The sequence below is a fragment of the Anolis carolinensis genome, chromosome 4 (assembly GCF_035594765.1).
Source record: "Anolis carolinensis isolate JA03-04 chromosome 4, rAnoCar3.1.pri, whole genome shotgun sequence".
NCBI classification, from domain to species: Eukaryota; Metazoa; Chordata; class Lepidosauria; order Squamata; family Dactyloidae; genus Anolis; species Anolis carolinensis.
The window spans coordinates 166,639,172-166,651,314 of NC_085844.1; the positions used below are offsets into that span (position 1 = coordinate 166,639,172).

At 36.9% G+C, this 12,143-nt stretch overlaps 2 protein-coding genes across 12 annotated transcripts in view; one reads left to right on the top strand and one right to left on the bottom strand.

Moving 5' to 3' along the window:
- lrrc40 (leucine rich repeat containing 40) overlaps positions 1 to 7,985 on the top strand; it is a 35,208-nt gene extending 27,223 nt beyond the window's left edge. The window contains exon 15 of the mRNA XM_003225840.4: positions 288 to 7,985. Coding sequence (XP_003225888.3) covers positions 288 to 393 — 106 coding nt within the window. The 3' untranslated portion in view covers positions 394 to 7,985. The remainder of the gene's footprint in view (positions 1 to 287) is intronic.
- Positions 1 to 12,143, bottom strand: part of lrrc7 (leucine rich repeat containing 7) — a 645,519-nt gene that overhangs the window by 369,188 nt on the left and 264,188 nt on the right. For 10 of the 11 annotated variants that reach the window (XM_008118416.3, XM_062978160.1, XM_062978163.1 and 7 more), the window contains one exon: positions 2,895 to 11,826. The exons of the other annotated variant lie outside the window; for it this stretch is intronic. In XM_008118416.3, the coding sequence (XP_008116623.1) occupies positions 11,719 to 11,826 (108 nt within the window). In that variant the 3' untranslated portion in view covers positions 2,895 to 11,718. Of the gene's footprint in view, positions 1 to 2,894; positions 11,827 to 12,143 lie in introns of those variants that run through there. 11 annotated transcript variants of the gene reach the window in all.

Consider the following 12,143-nt stretch of genomic DNA (forward strand, 5'->3'; position numbering starts at 1 on the left):
AGGTATTCATACTAGAGGAGACAGACTGAGAATGTATTTCCATGGCTTGTCTTGTTTCTGCATGAGTGCTTATGTGATTGAAAGGGGGCACATATAATCAAAGATGACAAATATAAATGACAGGTACATTTGACTAAAATTACTTGTCTCCTTCAGTGGCTTTTCTGCCTAAAGAATAGGATTTAAATATTAATTGTTGCTTTAATGCATGCAGGTTGTATGTACACATATCAAGGGATGCCTTAATAGAAACAGTAATCCTCCTTGGTTTCTCATCCTTCTTTCAGGACACTTTTGCTGGAAGGAAATCCTTTCCGTACTCCCCGAGTAACCATTCTTGCCAAGGGAACAGATGCTGTGCTTGAATACTTAAGAAGCAGGATTCCTACTTGATCCATTGTCCATTTGAATCGAAATGTATGCAAGATCTTCTCTGAAGACTGAAGTTCTTCTGTCTGAGAACTGTTTTTTTGAATTATGAAGTGTATGTGATGGAATTTCTGTTAAGAGCTAGATCAAGAAGAATGTTAACTTACATGCCTCTATATACACATTTGTGTGGCACGCATGAATGTGCATGCATCTGTGAATTTGAGCACATCCAATATGCTGGTTTGAGGTTTTAAGCTTTTCCCCTCTTAGTTGTTCAACATTCCCTTTTCATTTTGTCTAATTTTAAAGAGCATAAAAAGGGGTTTGCTGAAAAATCTAAATGAATGTACCGATCTAAACATTACATTTTTGTCTCAAAGACTGGTTAGTGAAGAAATACATTGAAAATTGCATTCATATTGTATTGGAATGTATTTAACACACATTTGAAAAATCAAATTCAAGATACACAGCAGAATAGCTCTAGATATTTTATCGGGTGGCTAGGTATGCCTTATAGTTGACACACAAATGCCAGAAATGTTTTAGTCAGTGCCAGAAAAAAGAAACTAAAACATAACCAGTTTACATAAGGGAGTGCTATTAACTAGAAATGACAATTTAATGGAGACCCACAATCTTTTTGACATTGTTTAGCATTTTTAGTGTGTTACAGACATTTTCAAAATCTGGTGAAGCTAAAAGATACATTTACTAAATTGGGAATAAGACAAAGTTATAGGCTTGAGTTCTAAAACTGCAAGCTATCCTTTTAGAAGCCTCTTGGATCCTCTTGTTTTCCTTCCTTCACCTGAACAGGATACAGGTCTGCACATTCCTATGGCTGATGGTCTTTTCATTTGCCATCTTTTTCAAGGTTCCTTCCATTTGGTTCCCAGTCTTTTAGAGTAAGCTTATTTCGGAATTACTATTTTTGGTCTTTTGAGAGCCAGCATATGAGCTTTAAAAATAAAGTGTAAAAATACTTACAGGAAGATGGCAGGTAGCTGGAAGTAACATCAAAGTGAAGCCAAATAATATCAGCGTAATACTTTATATCATACTAAGAAACCTTTAATTTCTTTAAATGTGAAGCAGGAAGAGAGCCTTGTGGTTGGTGTTAATAGGGCACAATGGTTGCCACATTAGAGAAAGCTTTCCTAGTATATGAGGTACAACTGGAGATGTTAATGCACATTCATTTCCTTGCTAAGTGCAATGGATCTGGCAGTTGCGAAAGGGAATCCACATAACTGCAATCTATTCTATAAGAAAGAGTTTAACTCTTTTTTAACTGAAAATCTAGTTTTATGTGTTGTCCTGCTAGACTTGCTTTCATGCCATTTCATAGCCATAGGATTGTAGCTTCAGTTGTAATTACTGTATACATAAAATTTCTGTTAAGCAGTGGCCTTTACTAGTGAGCTAACAATGTTTGGGACCTATTTTAAAATCTAGTGTATTGTCAGGATCTTCTATGCACTATGCTTGTGAAAGCATTGGCATCAGACAGGAAGAAATATGCTGGTGGAACAGTAAAACGAATAAAGGCAACAGATGCAGCAGCTGTTAAGGAAGCGAAGCATTGAAGAAATAGACAGGTAGAGCTGGCAGTTTGTCTGCTTTCTTTGCCATAGCTGCTCACATAGTGTGCCAACATAATTTCAGCCTATATATTATCAGACAAATGCTCCAGTCACTTGGCTGAAAGGTACTGTAGCATTTCCTCAAGCAGCCAAAACCATTGCAAGAAAATTAGAGGCAGTTATTGATCAGTGGAACCTCTTCCACTATTCCAAAAGATTGCAGGCATTTCTGACTTTAGCTGATGATAATCTTGAAGCATTTAATGAAATGTCTTTTGTTTTTCATGGAGGTAGTAGCAAGCATGTTTTTTTAAAAAATTAAATAGCTGCAGACTGGCAATAGGCAATGTAAAAGTAACCGTTCTTGGATGCCCTGTGCTTTGAGAGTAATGGGAAATCTGTATTCCTAATGCACTCTAGATTGCATTCCTTTAGACCATAGTGTGTGCTTTCAGTAATTGGACTTAATCTGGCACAGTGTTAGTTATGCTTAGATGCACCTCATTGTGTTGGGAAGCAGACATGATATTTTTCTAACAGCTGCAGTCTTTGTATAAATGGTGGTCATGGCAGTACCACAGCATATCAGACGCACAACATTCCCCATGTGTTTTGCCAAATGCTTCCACTTTACAGTATAAGTAGCAGCAGCTAAAACCTCTTGCTAATTCAATGTCAGGAATGCCAAACCCAAAGGGGACAGACAGCTCTTACTATTTGTATGGCTACCACTTTGGGAAAGCAAACAACTGAAAGTGCCCTTTTTATCATTTTGGACATTGTGATCCTACTTTTGATGCATTTAAAAAAACAAACATGAGAAATGAGGGAGCCAGAAATAAAAACACATGGCCCTTGACCCAATGGCCACGAATTAGTATCAACTTGCTTTTGGCAATATTTATGTCTTGCAATTACTTTTTTAAAAAGACAGAATACTTACAATAAGGTGACTTTATTTATACAATAGACTTTTAAATATATTATTCAAAACACTTCTTTTAAATACTGAAAAAGGTTGAGTACATCAAAGCCGAAAATGGCTCTGCTATACGCTGCACAGCATTGTTTGAGTCCCTGTATTCTTTTTATGTACAGAAAGCATCTGCAAAATGCATTCTAGACACAATATGCACCTTACCAGTTAGTGTCAATACACAAGTAAAATGGGAAGGATACCACTTGCATGTGCAAATTAAAGATAATTGATTTCACTGAATCAATTGCTTTAAAATAGAGCTTTAAAGTACCTTTTTGCACGTAAAATGAAGCAGCTTTCAAGTTCAGTAAATCGGTATACTGCAAAAAACATTGAAATACATTCACAATCTATGTTCATAAAGTAGTAAATGAATCTTCATTCAGCCTTATTTACAATGATACTGTAATTGAACTGAAAAGTACAGTTTTGTCATATAGCAATCTTTGTAACACATACAAAAATGACAGTTCTGTATATAATTTAAGCTCAAAATCACAATTGTTTCAAAATATTAATTACAATACAGCTATCTCTATAATTAAACGTGTTTTATAAAATGGTAAAATTTGTAATAAAGTAAATTGTTGGTTTGACTCAATTACAGTACTCACAAGTAGAAAATGTAAATTTCTTTTTCTCTTACCCAATATTATGCCACCTAAGCTAGCAAAGAGGCAAGAAAGGCCCCAATGTATAAAAATTCAGCCTCTTGTGCCAAACTGCTGTGGCTTGTTGATGTTCAGAATAAAAGCTTTTCCAAGGGGGCATGAATACTACTATAAATGGAGTGAAATGCTGTGTATTCATGTAGTTATTTTATATGCAATGCACATCTGAAAGATTCCTAAAGGCTGTGAAGGGGGACTCATTTTTAAAAGTGAATTAAAAGTCTTTTTTATAAAGAGAGTTAGAAATCTGATTATCAAAAATCCGTACACTGAGGAAAATATGCGTTGCCTCTGGGTGTCACTGTTACACTGTGCAGATGTGACTCCCAGCATTGTCAAGCATCGCAAAGCTCTTTTTAAAATTCCACCTTCAATGCATTTATATCCAAGCCAAAGAACTGGTCTGAAAGTTGCTTTTGTACCTCTCTCCTATTTGGAACACAAGGCAAAAAATGAAAGCTGTGACTGAAGAGAAAGAAAATGAAATCAAAATATTTGATGGTAATTCCTAAAAGAAGGAAAATGCCCTATAAAGATATAAATTTTTCTTTTTTTATTAGAGAATACACAAATGCTATAAACATGAAACTCTTGTGTTGCTAGCTGGTCATTTGAATAGTAGTCCTCTCTGAACTTTATCAAGGGAATAGGCATACCATACAGTCAGCCCTCCACATTCACTGGGGTTAGGGGCATAGACCCCCTGGGAAAGTGAAAAAATGTGAATATTTGAAAGAACACCTTTTTGAAAAAAAACCTTTTTAGGAATTTCTAGATCCTTCTGCATGATTCTGTACTCAACTTTTGCTGGAAACTGACCACAGAATTGTCTCAAAGGACTTAAGACATTCCTAGAGAGGGTTTCTCTCTAGGTTCTCTGGCATGGCTCTGTGGTCAGCTTCTTAGCAACAACATTTTAATCAAATCTGAAAATAATCAAATCCGCAAATGTCAAACCCACAAATGCAGAGGGTCAACTGTTGTAACATTTGCTGTTGTTTCCCAATCATTTCCTAGGGAGGCATGTTATAGTCAGAAAGCTCAGTGCTCTTGCAAACTTGTTATATTTGAGTAGTCTTTTTAATCAGGAAAAGGTGTCACAGATTTTTGCAAGAAGAGAATGCTTAATTTAGAAGAATTTCACATCAGTTGCAGTGGCAGTGTAAAAAAGTAGGTATTCTCTAGAGAGCCTCTTTTGTTCCAGATTTCCATACACACAATATTTCTAATGGAATAGTGGTTAATGATTAGAAATAACATGACTAATCTGTTGCTTATAAGCAAGTCCTGAGTAGTATGCAGGGATATGATAGAACTGGCTGAAACCAAGAGAGACGTGTGTAGCTGGAAAATGTTGGGGAACATGTATTCTATGATAAAGACAATGATGAGAAATGTGTGAGAAGACACACTGTTCTTTCTACAGGAGCAAATACAAAGTATGAGCTGTTTCTTAGACACAACTCTGAATCTACTGATCTTGGTTGTGTATGATTAAAGTAGTGCATTGGTTATCACATTGATTTTAGGTGATGAATATATTGAGTGCAATGTTATGCTTTGAGTGTTCGACTCATGGTTTGCGTCCCTGCTCAACTGTAGAAGCACACTGAGTCATCTTGAGCAAGTCAATCTCAGCCTCAGAGGAAGGCAAACCTCCAAATAAATCTTGCCAAGAAAACCTATGAAAGCATCACCATAAGTTAGAGTTGAAGGCATAAAACATCAAAAAGTAAAAATAGTAAAGTAAGACGGCTTCCACTTATTTTAAGATACAAACAGGTGCATCCAGATGGCGTTTACTGCCTGCTGTTTTTCAATAAGTACCTATATTAAAATAGTAATGGAACAATTTGTTGTCTGATGAATTGGGTACAACTTTAGAGTTGCCTCTATCTATCTATCTATCCATCCATCCATCCATCCATCCATCTATCTATTAACTGACTAGTTTGAATGGATGCAGCTATCTGAAGTTTAGATAGCTTTTGACATGATATTAATGCTGCTACAAGAAAAAATGTTTCAGGGATTTGGAAAATTACAGTTCTGTAGGTCAGCTTTGTAGAATTTTTGCTTTAGGAATATATCCCAGCCGCATGCATAGTTGCAAAATGAACTTCTGCTGAAACATCAGTACTGTTTAGAAGCTATGTACTAATGTCCAACGTGGTCTCGTCCTAATATGTCCCTGAACAGCTGTCATACTGACTGGAGGCAAAAATGAGAAAATGTCAGTTTGTCTTTGTCCTTTCAGTCTTAACTTGATACATAGGTTTGTATAGAGAGCTAAACTGTGGGTATTGCTGCTAACAGAATTGTCGTTATGGCAATCAATACAGTGTAATCCAATTCCAACGAGAAGGTGGGTACTGGAGAGTAAGCATTTCAACATGACGTTTGAATTCCACAGATGTATTCTTAAAACCATTGTCAAAAATGAGAGACAGGGTAGTGTTACAATAAAGGGTCCTAATCAGGATATGATTAAGGAGCCCCGGTGCCGAAGTGTGTTAAAGCACTGAGCTGCTGAACTTGCAGACCGAAAGGTCCCAGGTTCAAACCCCAGGAGTGGCATGAGCGGCCGCTGTTAGCTCCAGCTTCTGCCAACCTAGCAGTTCGAAAACATGCCAATATGAGTAGATCAATAGATACCGCTCTGGCGGGAAGGTAGCGGCACTCCATGCAGTCATGCTGGCCACATGACCTTGGAGGTGTCTACGGACAACGCCGGCTCTTCGGCTTAGAAATGGAGATGAGCACCAACCCCCAGAGTCAGACATGACTGGACTTAATGTCAGGGGAAACCTTTACCTTTTTTAAAACCTGACAATGTTGGATGGGCTGAAGAAGAAATTTGGAATTCAAAGGTAATATAGATTCAACGCTTGCAAGAGCTATGCCATGTAGAATATGTATCTCAATATACCCTTGTTTGCCTTAAAATACATATATAAAAAACCCAATATCTTTGCTGCCATGATGAAAAAGGCTGCTAAAATGGCCAGACAAACCCATTAGGTCTCTGGTCCACATATGTAGCCATTAAAAGGCTAGCCTTACTTGTGTTGGTTTCATGCATGCACTAGCTGCAAGTGGCTAAATTTATACTGATTATGCATCCTTACAAATCTCCAAAGCAGACTGAAAGCAAGTCAGTTTGTTTCAGAGAATACTAAATCCTTTTGGGAAAGTCTGAATCTGTTTCAATTCAAGCTTTGGTCTTTTGCTCTTAAACCAAATATACACCCTGTTTTACATACCTCTGATGAATGTTCCTGTTATTTTTGGAACTGAAGCATTTTTTTAAAAAAATATTATTTTCTATTTTAACATAAAACGTCTTAAATCCAGGAGAGATGACATATAAATATATCCTGAAAAATGTTATAGCTTTCATCCATCTGCCAGGATTGTTCAACAATGTTATAAAGTACCTGATTACTCTGCTTACAGACATGTAATAGGGGTTTCTCTAGCCACAAACCAAATAAAGAAATTAAATGTATATATGAATACAGATAAAACTGCATTGTATTATGGTTCTAGAGATTTGAATCCTATTTCACCCATGGAATAGGTTTGGGTGACCTTGGGCAGCTCAATCTCTTTCAGCTTCTGGAGAAAGTAAGGTAAACCCACTCTGAACAAATCTTGCCAAGTAAACCCTGTTGTGGTCTGGCAAGCATCAGAGGATTTTTCTGAATGTTCAGAGGATGAGAGGGATGATGGGTTCTGAATGAGGAGTTGAGTGTTTGGAGGGAATTACAGGCAGACAAGGCTAATGTTTTGGATACTTCAGCTCATTCCCAGGCAACAGGGGAAAATGAAAATACCCGTTCACTTGAGAAAAGGCCTTGGGAAGATGAGGAGTTTTCAAGGGAGAATAGATTAGACCTGATAATGCAGGGCATGAAAAGCAGGCAAACTAGATATTCTCAGAGGATGTGAGATAGGACCTTGAGGTCCAGATGTGTTAGGCATGATGTCATGGGTGTCTTGGAGGGATTGAATTAAGTGGTTTGCTTTCGGCCTTTCAGGGGAGCCAGTGTTGCTAAAGGAGATCGGTCTCCTGTTTATGATTCCAAGTTTTTGGTTCATGTATTGTCAAGGTTCCTGTTTCATGTTCCTGTTTATGCCTATATATCCTTGGAGACATTACCTTGAATAAGTTCCTGTCTTCATGTTCATGGATATACCTTTGGATTAGTGTTATGCTTTTGGATTCCTGGGTTTTGAGTTTTAACCTGGCATTTTTTATTGCTGTTACTGAACTCTGGCCTCTTTTGAGAATTGCATTTTATATCTTTACTGACTCATTTTTATTTTGCTTTTTTTGCTTTTTATATACTTTCTTTAATAAACATTTTTGTTGGAGTACTGGACTCTGGTGTGGTGTTGGCTGAAAAGGTTAATCCAGTGCTAGAGTGCAACAAACCCCACAATAGGGTTCTGGCCATCTTTGGGTTGCCACAAGTCAAAAACAACTTGAAGGTGCCCAACAAAAACAACAAAAATGTTACTGTTTCCCCACATTTCTTGTCCTGTTCTCCTTAAAATTATGTACTTGCTTCGAAGAAGGAAAACCTGGCATTAATTGAGAACTAAGGCTCCATTTGAACATATGCATTTAAGAGCTTGAATAACAGCCAAGGATTGTAGGAATGATAGCCACCAAAAGTTACTTATCCAGAGATTCTGCTGATTTGCATTCAAGGTTGAGTTACGAATAAGGAAAAGATACTAACAGGAGTATTGTATCTTAGGTAAGCAGGAGGGGAAGAATGCTATTTGATGCTAATATTTCTTATGTTCTTAATCCAATGGAATCAATGTGATCCAAAAGAGTAAAGCATATGAGTAAAAGTCTTCATTTGAAATACTTAATGATAAGACTAACATTAGGTACATGCAAGAGGGCCCTTAATAGATTTCGATGCTCTCATACAGCAGTGGGTTGTTCACAAGGAAATGTGCCCATGCAAAAATAGTGCAAAATGTCTGCTGAGAATTTCTAGGCAACTTGGATAAGGATGCCAGGAACTGAGATTTCCTTTGCTTTCCATGCTCAATCTCCTCCTTCACAACTACCATCAAATTCTTTCTCTGCCACTTATTTCTGAATCCTCACATAGAACTATGCATTCTCCAAGAGACCTCAGCTCCAAACACTGCCTCTGTCTTTGTAATCAAAACCTTTGGTCTACCCTTCTTTGTCATTCCAGGTTGATGAGAGTGATGGGAGAGAATAAATGAAATAGTTTCTGATTTATAAATATAAATAAGTAGAAGTGACCAGGAAACAAGGCTCTGGATTTTCAGAACAAGATACTGCCTCCTCAAAATGCATCCTTATCGGTTCAGTTACATTTCTACCAGACAAGAAATGGCATAATGATTGGACTGGGAAGCAGTCAAAGATATCTTTGGTGTCTAGCTCTCTGGTGGAGCTTCATTAATAAAGCCTTTTGAGCAACAGCAAAAAAGGAGTCTTTGGATGTGTACCAATATGGACATTCACAGCGAGATAGCATGTCTTTATAGTTTTGTTCTCAAATAAATGTCTGCTAGAATAAACATCCAAACAGCCCATTCTGATGCAACTCAAGATAGATTAAGACAATTTCCCCCGTTTTGACTTCATAGTACAAATTTACCTGCACTTTATAATGCTGTAGTGATGGGAGGGGGAGAGATATCTTCAAAGGCTTTTAAGAAATCAAGCTAAAACAAGTGCAAGGAGGAAACTGGAACATTTTAAAGGCAGCTGAAAAAGTGGGACAACAGAATTGGTCAGGACAGATGGAGGTTACGTAAACAGGTGTGGGATCTAGAATGAAAGAAATGAAGAGTAGTGATCTTTGCAACCATTCAAAGCAAACCTTTTTCGCTGTAAAAGTTTCATCTAATTTATGGAATAAATTATTTGAGAAGTGTTCAGATCTGTTTCTGATACAATATCAGCAGTGGATGAAATATTGTGTCTAGAGGCTCTACAAAGTCCCATGAAAAATGGATCAACAAATGCCTGCTTCACTTGATACATAATTAAGCTTTTTCTACTCAAATTGGAATATACAGTGCTTTTCACTGATAACGAATTATTTCAGACTGAGATCCCCTAGTTAAATAGTTGAACAATTGTCTTTGGAAGCATGGCATGGCATTGACACACACCCGCTTATTCTGTCACCTTTCAAAACCAAGAGCCACTCTGCTCTTAGTCTGATACCACAAAAATAGTTAAATCTGGATTAGACTATAAAACGTGCAGACTTTATATAAAAGAAATACTCACAGAAAAAGAACCTTCCTGGTCATACTAGCACACCTACTGCTCAAGATAATTTACTGTCTGCTTCTCGTGTCTATGTGAGTGGACTAAAGGCATCAATATAAGCAAAATATCTGAGTCTTGTCTAGACTGTTTTATTTATAGATGCAAGACTTAATGGTGTTATTTATAAACAGACTCACCTTTAATGCTAACATTTTTAGCTATTTAGAAGGGAGCAGCTACAAACGGACTCTGATCCAAGTGTTCATGTAATGCAGCAGATCCTATGAATGAACACCACGTTCTTCTGCTGTGTTCCTAACTCTGGTCCACATTCCCTCATTTTTAAAAGAGGCTGGTTCTGTTGGAGCTGAGCATATATTTGCAGTGCACTCCCATATCTGATCCAACTACGTCTATGTATGGGATACCTTTCTCTGTGTAGCAATCCTCTGTATGGAAACAACAGTTCACTTGAGTACAGTTGGCCCTCCGTATCTACGGATTCTGCATATCTGGATTCAACCATCCATAGTTTTTTTTTAAAAAACCAAAAAGGTAAATTTTGATTTTGACTTTTTATATATGGGACACCATTGTACTATGCTATTGTATAAAAAAGAGTGGGACTTAAGCATCCATGGAATTGGTATCACAGGGGGTCCTAGAACCAACTCCCAGCAGATACTAAGGGCTTACTGTATAGTGTATAACTTATGAAACACTCAAACTGTTTGCTAATTTGCTTTCATATACAACTGTCAGGAAATAAAGACTTCAATGGCTTGGATCCAGTATACCATGGGGTCAGGAAACACAGGTACTGCTTTGTGGTTAAACTTAGTCAAAGTTTTTAACCCCAGCATATAATGTGCAAACTCAGTTACTGCTGTAGGAAAACTCTCTTTTAAAAAGACATTCTATCTGCTATGCTTGTTTCTGTTATTCTGCTTAATATTAAAACACATTTTCTGAATAATTACATTTTCTGAATAATAATCAGCCTATCCATAGAAACATGTAGCTTTTTCCCTCCCCTAATGAGGGAATCAGTCTTAAATTTTAACTCTCTTTTCTAAGGTGCATTTGCATTGGAAAAGCAAAACAAAATGATAGAGGATTTAAAGTGCAATCCAATACACGTTTCTTCAGAAGTAGAAGTCCCATTAAATAAATCTGCCAAGTACATATAGGATTGCACCCCAAATTAGTATATTTTATCTTCTTTTAGTTGTCTATGTTTTTCCCCTCTAATGCATGAACCCCTGCATGCATGGAATGGCTATATGGATTGGCTTTAGGGGTGTTTCACTAAGTTGAGGGGAATGTACATGGCTCAGCATAGCATGGGCCCAGATGCAGATATGTAGGCAATGTGGATGGGATGCAGGGTTGAGGTCTAAAACTGATATGTCAGTCTTTATGGAATTGTAATGTTTACGTAGCGTCCTTTCCAAAGGCATGAACAACTTTGAGGCAGTGTTTTGGATGGACATTAGAATTTGTAAAGAGCTTGTGGGTACTTCTGTGTTCTGAAATTACATGACATCCAGAAATAATTTAAAAGAATATTAAATAGCAGCTGGCACCAATGCATAGCCAGAGGCTTACAATGAAAACTAATATATAATCACATGGAAGTTATATTTATATAGTTATTTCCCCCCAGAATGATCGGTACTAACATATAATATTATACATTTGGCACTATGTTTGCCATTGGTCCAGCAATTGGCAAAAATGTTTCTTATATATATATATATATATATATAAATTTTTATTTAATTAATCATTAGATCTGGTTAAGCATATTTTACTATTTATAAAAAATATTTAGACAGTAAGCTCACGTTGAATAACTAGGTCTACTGTATTCTGGAAACTCTTCAGTAGTAATACAGCTTTCTCATGTTCCATATGTACAAAACTGTGTCCATTCGCCTGTAACAGACAAAAGAGAAAAAATTAATATGACAGTTTATAGTTTTGAAGATGTCCAGATAAAGAAACACCACCGCCTTTCTAGGTAATTGTCTGTATTGTCGAACTACTCTTACTCTTAAGAAATTTTTTCTATGGCTCAGTTATGCTCTCTGTGACACAGCTCATATTTATAGCATACCACTGGAATTCTTCAGGATCTCCTACATTATGTAACTTATGTAACTTTCTGTTTACCTAGCTACTGAGCAGAAGGGATAAAAAAACTCCTTAACTAAATTGTGAAGATGCGTAACAATACACCAGCAAAAATGCCC